This window comes from Mesoplodon bidens, assembly GCF_964165515.1.
Source record: "Mesoplodon bidens genome assembly, chromosome: 7".
Lineage (NCBI taxonomy): Eukaryota > Metazoa > Chordata > Mammalia > Artiodactyla > Ziphiidae > Mesoplodon > Mesoplodon bidens.
In genome coordinates this window covers 114,410,934-114,431,736 of record NC_138164.1, presented here as the reverse complement: position 1 = coordinate 114,431,736, position 20,803 = coordinate 114,410,934, and the positions used below count along the sequence as shown (strand labels likewise).

Here is a 20,803-nt window from a genome sequence, read left to right as displayed (position 1 = left end):
TGAGAAATGAGACGGGGTGGTAGAGGGCAGCTTAACCCTTTGCACCCCCCATGCGCCCCAGCTTCCCAGGGCTGCCTGACAGAGAGCAGGCTTGTCGGGGATCAGAACCCGAGGCCAGGCCCAGCAGCCGCCACTTGGCAGCGCTGATGGAAACCGCGGTGCGGTTACGCACAGACAGTCACGGAAACTCGGAGGACGGCGGCGTTGGAGGGCGAGCGCCAGGCCCGGCTCTGAGCCCTTCCCCCACCCCTGCTGCCGCCCTCCTGCAGGTCTCCCCCTATCTGGCAGATCTGCAGCTGGCAGGCAAAGGGCTCTGGGGCATGTGGAGGGGACCGGGGGGCGGGGGGCCAACCAGCCCACCTCACCAGCCACCGCCACCGGTGGGCCTGGGGGAGAACAGAGGGGGACGCAAGGGAAGTGGGGCTCCCCGGCCATCCCGCTTCTCTGGCCCCAGACCTGCCTCCACCCCAGATCTGTTGACTCAGTGACTCAAGCACCGACCAGAGGCCAGGAGTGGCCCCAAGTGCTGGGGAGGCCACACAGACCCCTTCCTCAGGAAACTCAGTCCATCTCAGGAGAGATGGACAAGAAACCAGCAAGCCAAGGGGTGGGGCATGGAGTTACGGAGCAGCAGGACCGGGCGGAAGAAAGCAGGCGGGCGGCGAGTGAGCAGTGTGGGAGGTGGGCAGGGGGGTCTCCCAGGAGGTGGCATCAGAGCAGAAACCAAACAAGGGAGGGTCGTGAGCTGGACAGACGTCCAGGAGCAGAGGGTGGGCTGCCCCCGCCACCTCGGCCCCTCCTGACACCTTGCATTGCTGACAACCAGGCTCTGCAGCCCACCCCACCCCACCCCGGGCCTTAGATGGTTCCCATGCTTCTGGATAAGGCGGAGGTGGATTCACTCACTCACCTGTTCACTAAGCCATTCAACAAACCTTTACTAAGTGCTGCTGTGGGCCGGGAGCATCAGGCCTGAGATCCTGGGGTGAAAGAGCCTGGAATACTGGGGGACAGCAGCTCCCGGGCAAGTGGGACTTGGGCAAGTGGTATGAGATGATGGTGGGGAGGGCTGGTAGGGGCCAGATCGGGGCCTGGCAGCCCCCATAAGGAGTTTGGATTTGTTTTCGCTTGATCAGAAGCTGTAGGTGGGTTTTCAGCTCTAAGCCCAGAGGTGACATGCTCTGATTTACATGTTTCTGAGCTATGTGTAGAGCAGGGGGTTTTAGGGGGCATGGGTGTGGGGAGGCAAAGAGAGCAGCTAGCAAGGAGATGATGGACTAGATTCAGGGCAAGTGGCTTAGCCCCAGCTGTTGCTGAGACAATGGAAGCGGTGGTAGCCTAATTAAGGGAGAATTTTGCCACCCATAGGGTCCCAGCTGAGCTGGATCACCCAGAGTCTAAATGTGTACAGCACTACAGGAGGACCAAGGGGCCTTCTCTCTGTTTACCTCACTGTCTGAAAAGCAAAAAATAAAACAGGTTATTTTCAATCTGGGGTTCTATACCCAGTCAAACTCTCAGGTCTGAGAGTAAATTAAAGACATTTTCAGACGTGCACAGTCAGGAGTTTTACCTACCACATACCTTTTCTCAGAAAGTTATTTGAGGATATGCTCCAGCAAAAGGAGGGGGAAACCAAGAAAGGAGAAGCACAGCATCCAAGAACCAGGGGAATCCAACACATCCCCCCCCCCAAAAAATGAGGCCAAGGACATTCCTAACATGATGGGGGAAAGAAAGTCTAGCATTACAACTATTCAGCAGGGCTAGAGAGTAACTAATCCTTCTAGGGCCCTAGGAAGAAACTTCCAGAAGAAAAAAGAATAAGGCTGATAGATTGCTGGTGTTCTCAGCAGGATGGATAGAAGCTTTACAATTCTGGCAGAGAGCTCAAGAGCAAACTAGTGACAGATGCACCGAAAACTAAGCAAAACATAAAGGCAATTTTAACCCCAGGGAAAACAAAAAGTTATAATCATAGAAGAGCACATGACTTGGCTGAAAATAGCATTTACATAGTGATGCTGTTACATAATGTTTACATAAAATGCAAACAGTAAATATTTATTTAGCCTAGAATTGCAATGTAACTATATTGGCAGGATAGGGGAGTGGCAGGGGGCAAGAGATGTGAAAATGAAATCTTGATCTCTCGTCTTCCCTGTTAGGCAGTCACTAGATAATGTCTAGAACTTCAAAAGCAAGGGGTAGACATATAAACCTGTGGTTTAGAAATACCAAGGTAAAGGCAAGAGACAGCAGGGAGGGTTGAGGGGTTGCCTCTGGGTCAGGAATTGAGGATAAATGATACCCACCCATGGGAGCTCTTCAGGTGGGTTTGCTGCTGATGGTGAGAAAACTCCAGAATGGAGGAAGAAATGGGGAGGTCTGACGGTGCCCTGGTGAGGAGGAGGTGGAGACGTGCCCCTGGGTTTGGGAAAAGCAGGACAGTGGGTGCAGAGGCAGGCCAGGTGTGTCCTCATGTCACATGTGCAGACTTGGGGCTGGCTGGTCCCCGGACAGGAGCCTTCTGGGTAGCCAGGGGGCTGGGGCTGTATGGGATGGGGCAGCGGTGAGAGAGGAGGGCCCACTGGTGGGCACCCCCTTCCCACCTTTAACTCAGGTTGACAGAGGGCCCTGGCCTCCTGCCTGGGTGGGCCTCCCAGAGCTGTGACCCAAGTGGTACCAAGGATGGTCTCCCAAGCCCCCAGATCCAGGTGCTAAAGGGGAACCTGCAGGCTGTGACGGAGGGTGAGCCAGGTCCTCCCAGAAGCCTGCAGACCATACCTGGTCTGGTCAGTCTGGGTCCCCCCCACCCCACCCGGGCCCAGTGTCCCAAGGAGCTCTTCCTCTCGGCCCCAGGAGCAGGAAGTGTGGGCAGGGAGCCGCAGGATGGCCTGAATCTCTCGCCTTCAGGTCAGCCCAGGCCAGGTGGGCCACGGGCCAGCCCGGGGCCTCCTTCCGGGGTGGAGGCCTCCCCACACTTTCACTCACCTTCCGAATGTTGTGGGCTGTCCTGGGAGCCCCCACTGCTCAGCCCCCAGGTCTCTGACGCACCCCCAAGGTCACTCCACCCCATCCCCTCCATCGCCCCGGCCGCTTGGCCACACACCTCGGGATCAGGGCTGGGGACCTCTAAGGTCACCTGCCTCAGTGTGGCGGCTGGAATGAGGCGGGCGCAAGAGTGCAGACGTGGGGACAGTGAGGGGCAGCCCTGTCACCTGCACAGGAGCCGCAGGTAGCCTGGCCTGGGGTCCAGGGGTTTGGAGATGGAATGGGGTTAGGAGGCAGATACCCTGCTGGGGAGACACGTTTGACCCTCCACCGCCTCGTGGCGCGTCCCTTCGCATCCCCGTCTCACAGATGCAGAGACAAAGGCTCAGGGAGGTGATGCCAGGAACGCCAGGTCCCATGTTTGCATGTGGCTGGGCCCAGGCTGGAGACCAGGCAGGATGGGGGCCTGTGAACCACACGGGCAAAGGCCCCAGGACGGGACCACCGGCAACAGTAGGGAAGCGAAGCCCGGGACCTGGGGGGCTGCTGGGAGCAAAGGGGAGTGGAACCCACCAAGTGTGTCCAGAGGGGGCTGGAGCGCTCGGGCCCGGCCTGGAGCCCCAGCGGCTTCCTGGCCCACCTGCTCCCCCCTCCTCCTCACCCACTTCCCGGACAGTGGGTCTTAGGGTGGGGCGGAGGTGCAGCAGCGCCCCCTTAGCCACAGGGTCCCCACACACACTGGGCATCTGCGTGGCCAGGTGACAGAGCAGGCCCCCCAGGGCCACGTGCCCACGTGGATGAGTCATGACCCAGGGATGCGGCGGCTCGGCAGGGGAGGTGAGCAGGCAAGGAGAGGGCGGGAGCGGCTGCTGGCACTCGGACTGCCGTGAAGCAAAGCGCCAAGGAGGGGCCGGGGGGGCAAAGAGGGTGGGGGGGGCCCGGGCCCCGTCTTCTGGGGCTGCTGGCGCTGCCCCTCCACTGAGAGCGTGGGGGACTGAGCTCCCGGTCTCAAAGAGTGTGCAGACAGAGGTGGGGAGGGAGCCCGGTGCTGGGCGGAGGAAGAATGGGGCCGAGGGGCTTCTGGCTCACAGGCTGTGGGTCCCACAGGCCGGGAGAGAACAGGCCTGGGAGGGTGTTGTCACGTGCCCAAGGTGGCGAAGGCCCACCCAAGCCCCCAGCTGGGCCTCCAACGCCAGGCAGGGTGCAGGGCTTGGTCCTGGACAGGCAGAAATCCCTGCGGCTTCCCCAGGAAGGCGGGTTCCAGGAAGGGCGCTCCAGCCCGTTCCACGTCTCCTTCCCCACAAGGCTCTTCCAGGTGCCAGGAAAGGGGCTCGAGTCCAGGTCCCCGGGTCTGGGACCCCAGCCCAGAGCCCCCCGGCCCAGCCTCTAACTCGGGTCCAGCCTCACGGGGGCTAATTCAGGGAATCCTGTCCTAGGGGCAGGAGCCAGGAGTGGGGGCGGGGCCGGGGGTGGCCCTGACCTGGGTGTGGGCCTGGGGGGCCCGGGGCGCCAGGGGCTGCCTGCCCGTCTGGGTCAGCTGCAGCTGCAGCCCGGCCCTGGGCGGCTGAGTCATGGGGCCGCTGTTTCCAGGCCAGGACCGAGGCAGGAAAGGCAGGGAGACTGGACACGCCGGCACCTGAAGAGTGGGCAGGCATGGCCCCACCCTGGGCTGGGGGAGGTCAGCCTGTACCCCAGCTCTTCCAGCCCCCCAGCCCTTGACACCGCCCCTGGATTCTGCTCCACGTGCCAGTTCCCAGGTTTCCCCCACTCCCCAGTGTAGGGCCCAGCACAGCCCTGGTGGAACTCTGCCCGTGTACACACACACAGGCACACACGTGCCAGAACACACACACGCAGGCCAAGCCCCTCAGCCCCTCTGCTGGTTGCCCTACCTGGGGCTGACCTGGGCAGTGTGGCCTCTGGTGGCGGTGATCCACTCATCCTGCAGGTCTTTATTGAGCACCTATTGTGTGCCAGACACTGGGCCGGCAGCTGCAAGGCAGCAAAGCAGAAGCCCTGCCTTCAAGGAGTCGAGCGTGGCAGGGGTGCCGGGGAGGGGTGTCTTTGCAGAAAGAGTACCTGGACAGCCCTGAGACGGGGCATTTAAGTGAATACTCAGAGGAGGGCAGAGGCAGCTTGAAGCTCCTGGGGGAAGAGCCCGCCCCACAGAGGCAGCAGGTGCAAAGAGCCCGGGGCGCTTCGGGGCCTGAACAGAAGGCCCGCGGGGCTGGGGCAGCAGGGAGGACCCGGCCAGATCGTGATGGCCTCGGGGCCACGGCAGTGACCCTGGCCTTGACTCTGAGGGCATGGGGAGACCCCGTTTTAACGTCCCCCTCCTGGGGCCTAAGAGTGGCCATGGGAGAGCGGGTGGGGGGCCGCTGGCAGGATCCGGGGGACGCTGGTGACCGGGCCCAGGGCGGCAGCTGCAGGGGTGGGGGGAGCCTCAGATTCTGGATGGATTTGCTGGGGCCTGAAAGTCTCCCACCTTGACCCTGTTGGGTGCCTCTATGGCTGGTGACTTGGGGAGAGGGGGGAAGGCTGAGCCGCCTGGGTGCACTGGGAGGACAGGAGGACAGGCCGGGCGGGGGCTCCTCTCCCCCAGATCAGGGAGGAGCGGAGCGGAGGAGGGGTGGGGGGCTGGGGCGGGGGAGCCTGTCTGGGAGTGAGTGGAAGGGCCCCTGCAGGGCCAGCCTCGCAGCCGACACCGACGCCAAGAAGACCTTTCCTGGAGAGCGGTGCCCTCCCCTGGGTGTGGCCTGGGGCGCACTCAGCCTCCCTGTCCACAGACAGACACTGACGACGTGGCGTCTCCAGAGCCCCGTGGAAAGGCCCGCTGCACCGCCGCCCCGGGGAGCGGGCTCCGTGGGCATGTTTCAACACGGGCAGCCTCCAAACCCGTGTTGAGTGAAAGGGAGCAAGCAGAGAGCCTAGCATCTCATGTTACCGTTCATGCTAAGCCTGCCGCAGATGGATACTGTATCGCATGCGCGTGAGCTGGTGTTTTGAAATGGCTGGAAGGATAAACACCAGATCGCTAAGACGGTTACCTGGGACGGGGCGGGGGGGGAAAGAAAGCCAGACGGGCCAGGTCAAAGGGGACGTTTCTTTGAAATGTTTTTACTTCTTGGAGAAAATGTTTTTGAAGAGTACTTATATCATGCAAACGCTTTGTAAAGAGGTTCATTGAACAGCAAGAAGTCCAGCTGGGCAGAGCGTGTTGCCAGGGCGGGGGCGCACGGGCGCTGTCCTGGAGGCCGGCTGGCGTGGGGTCAGCAGGCCTCTAACTGTCCGGGGAAGAGGCTCTGGGGGCCTGTGCCGTCAGGGAGAAGCCGGGAAGCTGTGCAGGTGTCCGGAGAAAGGACATAGTCCAGGACTGAGCGGGAAAAGAACAGCCAAGGGTGGCCGGAGGGAGGCACGGAGAGAAGCCGCACCAAGCTGTGCGTGCAGGGGAAGTGGTCAGAGGCAACTGGAAGGTGCTGGGAGCCTGGGGGGCACGCTGGGGTCTGTCCAGAGGAGCTAGACCCTGCCCCCAGGACACTCCAGCCACGTACACATCAATCTCCATTCTGAGCTGCAGCACGCACTCTCTGTCCCCTCCCTGCTAGGGGGGTGACGGAGGCCCAGAGTCCCCCCAGGTGGTCAGGGGTCATGGACTGCCTGGCAGTATCCCCACTTTCAGGGAGGTGGACATTTAGGAAGCAAATGATGCACGTGGTACCTGGGCAGACCAGAGTGGCTGGAAGGGGCAAAGCAGGGAGGTGATGACAGGCAAACTGGGGTGGGGGTGGCGGTGTTTCTAAGGAGGAGACCCTCACCTCAGGGCCTGAACAATGAGACCGTCTGCTGGTTCAGGAGACGGGAGGAACGTTCTAGAAAGCAGGCCGGCAGGTGCAAATGTCCTGAGGCAGAGAGGGGGCACAGCACATCCAAGGAACTGATAGAAGCCAGTGCAGGGCAGGAAGGGGCAGTGGCCAAGGTGGGACACAAGGCCCAGACCGTGAGGGACCCTCTGGCCGAGGCGGGGCTGCGTCTTTGTCTTGAGAGCAGTAGGCGTCTTGCAGGAGTCTCACCAGGGCAAGGACGGGGTGCGAGGGGTGGAGGGAGGCCTGCTGGCTGTGGAGCTCATGGAGGGTGAACCCACCTCAAGAGGCACTGCAGGCCCAGGGGTCCTGAACTGCCCACACCCTGGCTGATGGCCCCGAGATGGCGGTGGGGAGGGGGACTGGGGGCGGCCAGGCCAGGGTAGCAGCAGCCAGAGGCAGATGGGACTATGATGACGGAGCTGCTGGGCGGCCCCTGCCCACCTGCCCGCCGTCACTGGGCCGCGTGTCACCCGCCTGCCCGCCCGCCCGCCGGGGCTGGGGGTTTGGCTGGGGTGGCCGGGTGCTCACTGGCTCCCAGTACAAAGTGTTCTGCCCGGCGTCCCCCTGGCTTCCAGGACTTCGAGGCTCGTCAGAGGGGCAGCGCGGGAGGGGGAGGCAGGGGAGAATCAAATGCAGGTGGGGCCTCCACCCTGCCGCCAACACAAACACGGCCTCTCGGCTTCCAGCGCCTTTTTCCAGCCTGCCCTACATTCCCGCTCGCCCGGCCCCGAGGAGGGTGACTGAGTCGGCCAGCCTGGGACTGCATGATGTGGGCAGGGCAGGCAGCCCCCACTTGGCCTCTGCTGGCGGGACCCCCCTGAGGCCCCAGCTAGGGGCTGGCCAGCCTGTTGGGAGGCCCAAGCCCCGCCCATCCTGAGCCAGGGTCCCCCCCCCCTCCACCAGCCCACCCACCAGGTGGCCGTGGGCAGCTTCCTGGCCTCCGTGCATCCTGGTCCCCACTGCCCAGGCCCCCTTCCAAGCAAAGAGGCTCCCGTGCAGCCCAGGAAGCTGTGTGCTGCCTGGGGCCCCCTGACTCTGCCACTGTCCCCTCCGTAAGCTGTCCCATGAGCCTTCCTCCCCGCAGTCCAGGCAGGGCGGCCTCAGTGGGCACAGTCAGGCGGTGGTTGTGAACGACTCTGGGCACAAACGTGGCCCCCACAGAGATGCGGCTGGAGGGAGGAGGTGGCTCAGTTTGGAGGGGTGAGGACTGAGCACATGGGTAACACAGCACACGCAGAGCCCCCATGGGGCTTTCGTCCTTGGGGGTGGTGGGGGGGCAGGCAGCTAGAGATGGAAAATATAATAAATAAGCCAGTGACGTCGGTGTGAGTCCTGGAGGAAAGGACAGTAGGTGGAGGATGGGGGCAGGTTGCTGCGTTTAGCTCAGGGCCCAAGGAGGTCTCGTGGGGAAGTGAGCCTTGAGCAGAAATGTGGGCAAGGTGATGGTGTGAGCCACGCGAGAATCCAGGAAGACTTCCTGGCAGCGGTGGCAGAGAGAAGAGGCGGGAGCAGGGCAGAGAGGAGGCCTCATGCTGGAGCTGCCTGGGGGAGGGGTGACAGCTTGGAGCCTCAGCCCAGACTTTCTTTTTTTATTCAGAGCTCAAAGTGGGGTTTCTCAGAGTTCTGAGCAGAGAAGCAAAATCTCTCAGACTGTGGGGCTGAGGGCAGAGGTCACTGAGGTTGTCCAGGTGAGCTGGTCCATGCTCCCCTGGCCACCTCCCCTGCTAGACGCCCCGGATGGAGCCAGCAATGTCTTTCACCTCAAGAAAGAACAGCCCTGCCACCCACTAGCAACACATGTCGTTAAGACCACCCTAAGTAAGACGGTTCACTGTAGACTGCAAAGCATGTACAAAAAGAATGTTCCAGCTCCATGGGGAAAAGAAAGATCCTTCAGTGAAGTGTGATGTATCGACAGGCTGATCGCTGAAAACAGGCCTGCAGCTCAAAATCAGTCCCACACCGTTCAATGATTGAAGGGTAAAATACAAATCTAAAAAGTCCTAGAAAAAAAATGTTTCAGGGTCGGAATTGGGAAAGCTACTCCAAGCATGCACAAAATCTAGAAGCCACAATGGAAAAGGCAAACAACTCTGACTACATAAAAAAAGTGAAAAAGTAAACAAAACTTCTGTATGACATGACCAAAAATGATAATCATAATTGCCATGGACCGTCAAAGGCCTGGCAGCAAGAGCTTTCAGCTGGTGGTAGGGAAGCCCACTCTCAACATTTGAGCTCAGGTTATATGTTGTGGTGAGGGCATGGCAAGTGCAAAGGCCCTGAGGCAGGATCGAGAGGACTGTGCCCAGGACCTGAGAGAAGGGTGTCGGGGGGGACTGTGAGGGGGCTGCGTGGAGTTCAGGGGCTGTGGATGGAGGTGAGATTTCATTCTGGATGCACTGGCAATTCTGCGGAGGGAGACAACTCAGCCTGGCTGCTGCTGGAGTGAATGGGAGGGGGATGGACCAGTCAAGTAGAGGCGATTCCAGCAGCACAGGCCAGGGATGCTACTGGCCTGGGCAGAGGGCGTGGTGGGGGGGGCGGTGTTGGATTCAGAACGTGTGCTCTTGAGAGCGGGTGGGACATGGGTGAGCGCCAGGGGAATCCAGTGCTTTGCTCTGTGGGTGTGTCGGCACCACTTTCTGAGATGGGAGGATGGGATTGCGGGCAGGGCAAGTCTGAGTTCTCTTTGGGCCCTGCTGCACCGAGATGCTGTTAGACCTGCTTGCCAGTGGAGACGGGGCTCTGGGGCCCCCGGGAGAGTGCAGAGCTGGGGCGGAGCATCAAGGGTGTCTGTGTAGAGATGGTGCCGGCCGACGGGGGTCCTTGGGCTGGGTGTAGAGGGCCTGCGAGATTGTCCCGGCTGCGGCGGATGAACACTGGAGAGGTGGCTGTGGTTTATGATAATGATCCTGAGACCCGCCCCCCTCAGCAGTCAGCCTGGATGGAAGCAATGCTGAGGGTGCCTGGCGGACCCCAGGCATCTGTGGGGCTGCCCCTGGGCGAGCGTGTGTCTGTGAGGCAAGTAGAAGTGTCTTCTCTCCATCGTGACACTCTCTCAGAGGGGAGCAACCTGCACTCCTAAGGGGTGGTCAGCAAGGGTCAGCCAGGAACTGGCAGGCCCCCAGAAGGGTCTGGGGTGACCAGGACCTTGACCATGCTGTGCCGAGGACCCAGCTGAGGCATGGCTGACTCTGGTGATGGCTCAGATCACCTGCCACCCAGTAGCCAGAACAGTGAGAGATTTGAGAGACAGTGGCTAGGACAGAGGCCTTGGTCTACAGCCTCTGAAATGCCCACCCTGGCTGATTCATGATGCTAAACCAATGCACCAGTCCCAGGGACCAGGGCACAAGTGGCGGCCACATCGCCCACCTCTTCTGGCCAAGGCTCACCCCCTGCCTGGACTCCACCTGGGCAGAGGACCCTGGGAAACAGGCAGAACGGCTGGTGTGTTGGTGACCAGGGGTTCCAGAGATGGTGGCATCTGTCTCCCAGTTAGGAGAGTATGCTTGGCACCCAACAGAGCCCCCATGCTGAGTGGGGCTCCCACTGCTCACCCGCTGAGCTGCCCCATCCCAGCAGCACCCCCGCTTGGTAGAAGGCTGCTCACCTCCATGGCACGTGCAAAGGCCCAGGGGCCCAGAGGTCCAGGCAGATACACTTGCACCCTTTGGCAGCTCAGGGAATGATTTGGTGGACGGTACAGGGAATTGTGCAAAACCACACCCGAGGCAGCACATGCATTCTTGCACATGCAGTCTCCCTGCTCTTGTAAAGCCTGAGTACTCGTGTACACACACGTCTACACGTACACATGCCAACTGGCCCTCAGGCCACGCTGCACGCAGGCAAATTACTAACAATAATTACAGTAATGGCCAACAGGAGACTTAATCAGAATTTGCCAGATGCCAAGCACTCTTTCCAGTGGTTTCCTGCATAAATTCATTCAATCCTTACAACATCCTACTGAGGGAGATTCTACCAGCATCCCCATTTTACAGATGGTAAACTGAGGTTCAGAGAGGCCAAGTGATTCACCCAAGGTCACCCAACCAGGAAGCGGCAGAGGCAGGACATGAGCCCAGGCAGCCTGTCTGTGTGCCCAGGCCCTCCCCGCGGGCTCTGACCCACTGCCCTGCGGCCCGCACACCCAAAACGCGTCCTTCCCCAGGGCCTCCCGCAGACTGGCGTGCACACATCCTGCCCCGGCCCACATGCCCAGCGCACGCCCAGCCCAGCAGGCTGTGGGCCGGGCTCCGCGGCTGTCTCCTCAGCAGGCTGGGTGCACCGTGCACCGCAGGACAGAGAGCTAGGCAGGCAGGCCGCCCTGGGGACTGGCAGTAAAACCTCGGCAGCTAGAAAACACGGCTGATTTTTCTCCAAGAGCTAAAGCACTAAAACAAAGTCATAAACACAATTACACCGTCTCCTGCCATAAATTACAATGTTATGAAGCGCTGTGATCTATTTCCACTCATACCCAGCTCTGTGAGACCGGCCAGCCCCACGGGCTCTAACGAAAGGATGATTTATGGGTGTTATTCCCCCGCATTCTCGCTGTGGGGGAGGGGCGTTCCCAAACTCCCAGGAGTCAGGGAGGCCCAGCGCCAGGGGCAGGGCCTGGGGGTGGGGGCCAGGCTGCCCACCAGGCAGGGACCTCCCCCCAGGACAGCTGGCCCTAGGCAGGCAGGTACCCCGCACCACCTCCCCCTTCCCCCTTGGCAGAAAGGTTTCCCGGGGGCTGGGGCGTGGAGGCTCTGGGCTGTGTAGCGCCCACCATGTTCGTTCCACAAATGTGAACTGGGCCCTCCCTGTGCCACCAAGGACAGGCAGAGGGCTGGGGCTCCGGGAGCCCAATTCCAGTGGGAGAACCAGCTACGGAGCGAGCAGCTACAACCGCAGGCCAGGGGCCTTGGAGACGATAAGGGCCAGCGTGGGGATGGTGGGGGCCATGGCAGAAGGAGGGACATGGCCGCGATCAGTGCTTTTGGTGAGGTCCGAGGGTGGAGGGTGGCTGAGGCAGGCGGGGGAGCAGCTGGGGAAAAGGGCCTGAGGCAGGCACGTGCTGCCATGTTTGAGGACCAGCAGAGTGGCCTGGAGTATTTACTCCAGGGAAATGCAGAGGGAAGAAGGTGGGGGGAGGCCATAGAGCAAAGGGGGACAGGTCTAGGGCCACAAGAGGGACTCAGGCTTCTCCTGGGAGTGAGGTGGCAGCTCAGGAGGCTATGAGTAGGGCAGCGATGTGACCTGGTTTGTGTTTTGAAAGGACCACATTGTGGGGAAGGCTACCTGGCAGGCTACTGCAATAGTCCTAGCGTAAAAGATTGGCGGTCTGGCCTGGGCTGGGAGCCAGGGAGGGGTGGGCAGGGGTTTCCCAAGTTCTGCTGACGGACTGAATGTGGAGCATGACACTGAGATTTTGGTGTGTTTTTCTGGGATGAGAAAAATGTGCAAGGAACAGGGTGGGTGCTGAGAGAGAGAGAGAGAGGTCTCAACAGAGGTGCAGGAAAACCATGGTTTTATGGTCTGAGTTCAGGCCTGAGGTCCCCAGGGATCAAGCGTGTGGGTCTTGGGTGTGTCCCTAGCCTGAGCCTGGGTGCTCAGGGTCAGAGGGCAGCAGACCACAGCTTCACATCAGGGTGGCCCTCCTGCTGCCGTGGTCTAGCAGACACCAGGACGCAGCCGGTGCCCCTCCCCTTGATGCTTTCTCTCAGTGACATCCATTGCCCTAGACGTGGGTGCTCAGCATCACCTGCATGTGCTGGAGGGCGCAGGGGGCAAAGGTCACAGGTCACCGTGACCCCCACCCCCACTCCCCTCCCTCACCAAGCAGCAGCTTGCGGAGGGAGGGCCAGGGCCAGGGGTAGGGCAAGAAATGGCATTCTATGGAGATGGAGAACCCAGAGTCCCAGGGGCTGGGGTGGGGGGGTGGCTCAGGACCACCACCTGAATCCCACTGAGCAGCCACGAGGCCCAGGGGGCGCAGTGTTACCTCTCAGGCTGAGTCCTTCCTGGGTCCAGCAGGCCCGCCGTCCAAGGCTGTGGCTGGGCTCTAATAGGGGTGGGAGTGGGCACCCTTCCACCGATCGGAATTCACTCACCATACCCTGTGTCCTGCCCTGTGCTGGGGGCTTCTCACAAACTGTATGTTTGGGAGGGTCCAGGGTGGACTGCCCACCCAGGGGACTGTGAAGTGTGGCTGGGGCCCTGGACAGGGAAGGCGGGTTTCCCAGCACGGGGCTCCCTCTCTGGGAGGCCAGGATAGGGACCGGGGTGGAGGTGTGGCAGGCTCAGCACCCCTGCCATGGATGGGCCACTGGACCTGCCCCGGCTATGAGCGGGCCCCACCCGGTCCCTCCAAGCTGCGTCCAGGGACTCAAGGCCCGCTGTGTCCCCGGGCCTCAGCTGTGTCACTTGTCTCATGGGCTCAGGAGCAGCGGGAAGCAGGGGCTTGTGACCTGGGCAGTGCTGGGCCTTGCAGGTGCCACAGGCCTGTGGCCAGGGCAGAAGGGGGAGATAGGCCAGCAGCAGCCCCTCTGCAACCCCTGCTCCCTGGCCTCTTCGCTCCCATGCTCCCTGCTGTGTGTGAAGGGGGGTGAAGGGGGCAGAGCCGTGTCGCAGGGCGTCAGGAGGACTGAGCGGGCCTGTGCATGGACACGCTGAACTGTCATGGCCATGTCCCTGCGCCTGTTGCCGGCGTGTGGGCTTGGGCAGGGCTCCCTGGGGCTTCAGGCCCCCGCGCACCCTGTGACATACCTGGAACCCCCAACTCCCTGCAGCCCAGCTTGGCCCCAGGGCTGGCATCCACCTCAGTGCCTGGTGTTTAAGTATTTTGAGCATTGCCCCCGAGAGCGGCTCAGTGACTCTTGGTCTAGCACAGTCTGCAAACAAGAGGAGGGCCCAGAGGTCTTTTGCCCTGTGACCCTGCAGAGGGCCCTGGGCTGTCCCAAGAGGAGCCCTGCCTCCCCCTTTAGGTGTTGACCCACGGGGACCCTGGGGCACCACGAGCTGCCCCCCAGGGCAGGGGACTCCCTCCCCACGAGCCCCAGGCCTCCGTGTCCCCCACTCCTGCCCATCTTTGGCCAGTGTGGCCGAGACAGCCCAAGGCTTGCACGTGGCCAGGGCCATCGGCGGGTCCAGAGCTGGGATCAAGGCCGAGCAGGTTCTGCAAAAATTTCCCTTGAAAGACTCTTTTTCAAGATTTTCTTTTGAAAACAAATTCATAAGCACATCAAACAGGAATCCCGTCGTCTTGGGTTTGATCACCAGCCGCCCGGGGCTCTCTAACTGGCTGTTATTCTAATTGCTTTTTTTCTCTTCCGAGGGCCGGGAGTCGTCTTATGGTTATTAATTTGGTGAATGGAGGCAGGGAACAAGGGAGCTTTTGTTGGCCTTGCCCTTTAGTCACTATCAAATTGCAAATAATGACGAGATCCAAGATCCCCAAAACTGATGTGCCCCAGCGGCTCCCGGGGAGCGCCGTCCCGGTCCCCGAGCGGGCACTGCCTTCCTCTGAGGGTGACAGCGCCTCACCTGGGCACCTGCCCGGAGGGACGCACTTCTCTGCGGCTGGGGTTCGGCTCAGGCCGCTCCCTCGGACCGAATGAAGTGCTCACTGGGTGTCACCATCGAACGTGAAGCAAGTTAAAGGCACTCTCCTTGGGAGGAGGAGAACCCAGGGCGGGGGGACCCAGGGACCATCTCTCTGGGACGTGCTCAGCCCTGGAGAAGCGTGGCAGGTGTGAGTCACACTCACAGAACCCGCGGGCACAGGCTCCTACACGACTGTCCTGCTCCATCCTCGAGAACGCCCCCCACGGGAGGAGCAGGGTGCCCCCACTTCCCAGCTGAGAAACTGAGGCCCAGGGAGGACAGCATGGCGGCCAGGTCTCAGCATGGGATCTGACTTGGCCTCCTGGACCAGCCTGACCAGGCTCACCCCACACTGTGGGGACAGGGGATCAGCCACTGAGAAGGACGGAAGCCCACCCGGGCAGAGGCCACCACCGGCCCCTAGGGGCTGGGCAGTACAGGGCAAGCTCAGGCAGCCCAGAGCCAGCGACGAGCAGCAGGCAGCCCCGGGTGGTGTGTGGCACCGAATTCAGCCACCAAGGTCGGCGGGGGCGGGGGTGGGGGGGAGACATGGCTCCCCAGGGCTTGGCCCACCCACTGATCACCACGCCCTGAAGCTGGACCAGGCGAGTGATGCAGAGGATCCCTGCCTATCAGGCGTGGGGCTGGGCAGGCGGAAGGACCCTGCAGGGGCCCAGGAAGACCCAGGGGGACCCTGAGGGTGGCCAGAGGACCAGGAGGACTCGGCAAGTGGCCGGGAGGCCTTGGCAGGAGTCTGGTTTGGCCTGCGGGCTTCCCCACTTGCTCTCTCTCCCGTCCCATCAGTGGCAGCATGTTAACGCTCCTCCCCAGACCCGCTCCTCTCCTGTGCGAGAAGGAGGAGGAGGCGTGAGTGAGGCCCAGGCTTTGGGCCGGCTCTGGGATTCTGGCCCAGATCCGAGCTAGCCCCCGGCGCCCCTGCCACCTCCAGCAGTCTAGCTAATGGGAGCATGTCCCCTGGGACCAGGGAGCCCGGTGAGCCCCCCCCAAAGCCCCATCTCCCATGAGCAGCAGCCCAGGGGGCCGAGGTGGGCTTGGAAGCAGAGCAGGGCAAGGGCAGTGGGCAGAAGTGTCCCAGGTGGCCCCCCGAGGGCGAGCTCGGCCTGGGGCCAGCCTCCCGCCTGCTCCCCAGTGGGGGCTGCGCCCCCTCTCCAGTCGTGCCCAGCAGCCCCACCCCTTCCTGAATCCCAGCCATTCTTCCATTTCCTTTTTTCCCAAGAACACCCTATAAAGGCTTCCATACCCACTTGCCCTGCTGGGGGCTTCAACAGATGTTCAAGTGCCATAAAGTGAAAATTTATGAAACCACAAATTTTCTTCTGTAAAGTATTTGGTGCTCTAACTGATGCCAAACCAATCAATACCCAAGCCGGGGCCTGCACGGTGGAGCGACAGGAAGCTCGCCCGGACCAGCCTCGTGCAAGGCTCATTCCAGGCTACCAGGCGTGCAGGGTCCCCCACAGGTCTCCCGGGGCATAGGCGGGCAGTGGGACTGGGGGGCCGGTCCTGCCAGCGGCCGGAGCCCCAGCGGTCTTGGGCCGAGGAGAGGGTCCTCCCCAGCCCCCCTTGGCTGGGCTGCAAGGGTCCCAGCCAGAGACCCCAAACGAGACTCTTCTCCTGGGGCCTCGGGGCCTGCGTCTGTGGGTGGCGTCAGCATATGGTGGGACTAGGGTGTCAGGGAGGCACCCGGGGGAACGCAGGGGTGGGGAGAGCTGAGTGAGGGGCCCAGGCCCTACCCCAGCTAAACCCCTTCCCTTTCTAGCCTGGACTCCGGTATCAGATGTGTCTGGGAAAATAGGTTAGGCCCCCCTGGCCTGGGTGAGGGGGCCTCAGACATGCAGCTGTCCCTGTCCCCGGGCCCAGGGGCAGGGGAGGAGGTCTCAGTCCCCCGCACAGTCTGAGGAGGCAGAGGCAGGCAGGGGAGCCCAGGAGGTCCCAGGAGACAGCACTGGCCTCAGTGCTGCAGCCGCCACCGTGCGAATGGGGGACGTGGGTCACAGGCCCCACCTCACAGGCAGCTGTCCTGATAGGGGGGCTGCTGCTCCACGCCCCAGCCCCCATCCTGCCCTACCTGCCGCTAGGTCTCAAGAGAGCCCCGTGGCCCCAACTCAGGAGAGAACCCTCCCCTCCTCTCCCTCAGCCAGCCCTGCCCCTCCCCCCCGACTCAGCGTCCACCGTGGGAGGGAGGCTGTGGACTGCCCCACCCGCCTCTGAAGCCTGACCCGGGCGCACCCGGGGACCCAGCTACACAGCATCTGTGGCCTCTTCAACCCACAGCATCTTCCCCGGGGCCGACCCACTTGGCCAGCACCCAGCTCCGTCCGGTCCTGGGGTAGGGATATTGCAGCCAGCAGTGGGGCCCAGATGGGTCCTGGGGCAGTCTGGCTCAGGGCGGCTCAGAGCACATACATCATGGACCATGTGTGTGTTCAGGTGGATGGCCGGCCCCAGCCAGCTCAGCCTGCCGCCGTCCTCAGCCAGGCTTTGGGCCGGCTCTGGGATTCTGGCCCAGATCCGAGCTAGCCCCCGGCGCCCCTGCCACCTCCAGCAGTCTAGCTAATGGGAGCATGTCCCCTGGGACCCTTGGCTGAGCCATCCCTGGGCTTTTACCCCAAGCCACACTCTCCCCTGAAGCAGCTCTGTGTTCTTGCAGCTTGGCCCTTATCGGTGACGATCTGGCCACCTCCGCTCCCTCCCCCATCATTTCTAGTCTTTCCAGTGTTCCAGGTACCCAAGGCGGGTATTATTTTCTGAAGGAGACCCTGGGGGAACCACCCCCAAGGGCACTGCAGGCCCCAGGGTGAGCCATGCCTCCTCCCGGCTCATGCCAGGACGTCTGCTTCACCCCTGCCCCTGCTCTGAGGGCCCTGGCGGCAAAGGCCTTTGAGAGGAACATGGTGGGCATGTGGCCCTGGCTGACCCCTGGGGATTGGTACAGGTTTGGAGGCTCAGCTGGGAAGACGGTGGTGCCCCTGCTGAGTAGGGGGACCGTGCCCGGGATGACAAGACCACCCTGAGGCACAAACCCTGTTGGTGGGCATGGTGGTGGGGGTAGATGGCAGGGGAGGGGGGAGGGGCCCCACCCTGCTACCTGCTCAGCCACTGGGTCTCAGGTGAGGGCGGCAGAGCGGGTCTCCCTCCACGCTCGTGTGTGCACACGTGCAGACTTGCACAGGGGCCACGGACACCCCCCCCACCCCACCCCCACACACACATGCGTGTTCCACACGCACTGGGTGTGACCAAGGCCAGGCCCCGTCCCTCCCCTGGCCCTCAAGGAGCCCAGGCCTTGAGGCCACCTGCACACCGCCCGGCTCACCTCTGACCCTGTCCCCGCAGGTGACGCAGCTGGACCAGAGGCTGGTGCTCATCACAGACATGCTGCACCAGCTGCTCGCCCTGCACCACGGAGGCTCCCCCGGCAGCCAGCCCTCCAGCGGGGGCGGGGCCCAGGTGGTCCAGCCCCACAGCGGTGGCTCCATCAACCCAGAGCTCTTCCTGCCCAGCAACGCACTGCCCACCTACGAACAGCTGACCGTGCCCCGCGGGGGCCCCGACAAGGGCTCCTGATGGGGGCTCGGGGCCCAGGCCTGAGAGGGGAGGCCCGGAGGAGTCCTGCCCGGCCCACCCCACCTCCCACTCAGCACAGGCACCACTAGGCCTGAGCCACCTCTCGAAGGCCCGAGAGAGCAGTCCCGCTCTCCAAGGCCCCAGACACCCGGTGGGCTACAGGGCCCTGTGGCCTGGGCTGGGGGGCTCGGCAAGACCGCCTCTTCCCAGCCAGCGGGTACTAGAATTTGGCTGGGTGTTGGGAGGAGGGGCCTCTCAGCTCTGAGACCGGGGTCCCCCACATTGCTTGCATAATACTCGGGACAAAGCGGCAGGGGGTCAGGCCGGGCATCCCAGGCACTTGGTCTGTCCCATGTATGGCCAGGAAGCAGTACAGCTGTGTGCAGGCCCCAGGGCGTTCCTGAGGGGAGACCGAGGGACGGCCTGGACAGGGTCTGTGAGGACCCCACCCCCAGCCTCAAATCCAGGCCCAGGGGGACCCAGGGAGAAGGCAGGCAAGGCAGGGCAGGGCAGGCCCAGCCCATGCCGAATAAAGGATGCCCACGGGCAAGGCCCAGTCAAGGCCCGAGAGTCCGGCAGAGGCCCCCCCGGCCTGGGCCTGACTCCCTCACGCTCCAGAGGTGCTGACTCAGGCCAGGAGCTGCTGGGGAGCTGCTCCTGAGACCACAGCTTCCAACGGGAGGGACATGTCCACCGCTGTGGCCAGAGCTCTTCACTGGGGGTGGACCGCCCACCAGTAGAATGGGGGTGCTCAGGTCCCCCACTTTGGACTGGCAGCTTCTCCTACCCATTCCGGAGAAAAGAGGAGGATCCCCAAACCCCGCTCTGCGTGCGGGCCTCACCTCCAGCTCCCTGCCTGGTCTGAGCAGCTGGACAGACACACAGACGGTCGCCTCCCTGACCAGCTGCTGAGCCGCAGGGGAGCAGACGGGCGTCACCCCCTCTGACGAGACCCGTCTCCTCTGGGGTGCTCCGTCTCACCGAAATCAGAATAATCTGTGGTGATTTGGAATCTGTGCTTTAATGAATTTCACAGTGTGATTTTGATTCTTAATCGTTCAGGTTTTTCCTAATAAATGTGGAATCACACAATAGATCTTGCCCTGTTCTCGCCTCCTTTCCTGGGGGAGCAAGCGACCCATCTTTGGGACAACCTGTGCTCCCGTGGAGCTGCTGCCCACCCCTCAACACCCCAGCACCCCTCACCCCGTCTGCGCCCACCCCGGTGAGGGGGCCCAGAAGCCTCAACCCCCTGGCCTGGGATTCCTGGGAACGGGGTGGCGCCAGTGGCCCAGGAGCACCTGGAGGCCGGGCTGTTCCTGTCCCCCAACCCAAGGTCGGGCTCCAGCCCACCCGCTAAGCCTTTGCTCTTGCTGGTGCCTTTGCAGGAGAGCCTCCTGTCCCCTCTCCATCTGTTGAAACCACTCCCTTGGTCTCCAGCCAGGCTCAAAGCCCCCTCCTACAGGAAGCTCTCCCTGATAGCCCTTTATGAAACCAACCCCATCCCCAGGTCTTGGGACCCTTCAAGGGGGGTGGGGTGAACAGGTGGGGTCACTGCCCCCAGACAAGCAGCTTGGGGACCCTGTCCTCAGGACTCACACCCCACACGCACTTCTCAGGTCTCGGGCTTAATTCTTAACTCCAGGACAGCACCTGCCCCCACTCCCACCGCCAGCCTCCCACTGCTGCCCACGGGCATCTGGGCCCCTGCCTCCTCCAGGCCCAGCTCCGTTCCCCCAGGTCCTTCCTGGAGCCCTCCCCAACCTCCCTCTTGGACGGGACCCCTGCAGTCCCCTTGGAGGCAGGTGCCCAGGTGGCCTCGAAGCAGGAATTGCTGGTCCGTGTGGAATGTCAGCTTGGGCCCCTGTGGGAGGGGAGGGGCCTGGGTCCCCCTTTGCAGAGCCCCAGGGGCTCCCCGGAGCCCAGCCCTGGCTCCCACCCGAGGGGACGTCTGGCCGTCGGGCACTGGCCGGTGTGGGGCAGGGGAGGAGGGCCAGCGAGGGCCCGGGGCCTCCCCAGCCCAAACCCCCGGGGGGAGGGGCGAGAGCAACAATTACTGGAAAGGCAAAAGCTGTTGTTTCCTTGTTGAGTAAATATTTGTGGAAACCCCAGGAGGCGGCTGGCTGGAGAGCGGGGCCCTCCACGGCGCCCCCGCCCCGCCCGCTGCCGGGCACGGCCCCCAGCCCTCGGGGCGCTCGCTCGGGCCGCCCATCTGGGCCGGGCGCGGCCCCTGCACCCAGCCCGGCTTTGTTTTGCGTATTATCGACTGCGCACAAAGTGCCCGAGTGCTTCACTCCTGGACGGGCCATTGCAGCCCTCTCGGGTGTGAAATGCAATTTACCTGAAATAAAGCCCAATTATGGAATTAGCTAATTAAAGCCGCAGTGGAGGCTGGGCCGGCCGGCCGGGAGCTCAATGCCCGCCGGTGCCCGCGGTCTGAGGGAACAGATGGCGCCCCAGCCCGCCGCGCGGCCGCATTCCTTCACTCTGCCCCCGATAACTGACTTACACAGCACACGGCCATCTGGTGTATGACACGTCCTGTGTGCCCCGGACAATGGCCCAGCAGACCTCTCCGGGAGAGGGCCGTCGCCCGGGCAACGGTGGCATGTGCAGCCCAGGCCCATTCCCGGCCCCGCCCCCGGCCCCTTTGTGGGCCTCGCCTGGCTGCCTGGCCGCTCCTGCCGACAATGTCCGTGAGCGTTTGTCCCTGGCGTCCGGCCTTTGTCTCCCAATTGGGCTTCCTTGTTGGGGTC

General features: G+C 62.6%; 1 protein-coding gene across 1 annotated transcript in view; it reads left to right on the top strand.

Moving 5' to 3' along the window:
* Positions 1-19,022, top strand: part of KCNQ1 (potassium voltage-gated channel subfamily Q member 1) — a 350,679-nt gene extending 331,657 nt beyond the window's left edge. Inside the window, exon 16 of the mRNA XM_081239644.1 lies at positions 17,817-19,022. Within this exon, the coding sequence (XP_081095770.1) occupies positions 17,817-18,047 (231 nt within the window). The 3' untranslated portion in view covers positions 18,048-19,022. The remainder of the gene's footprint in view (positions 1-17,816) is intronic.
* Positions 19,023-20,803: the final 1,781 nt, after the last annotated feature.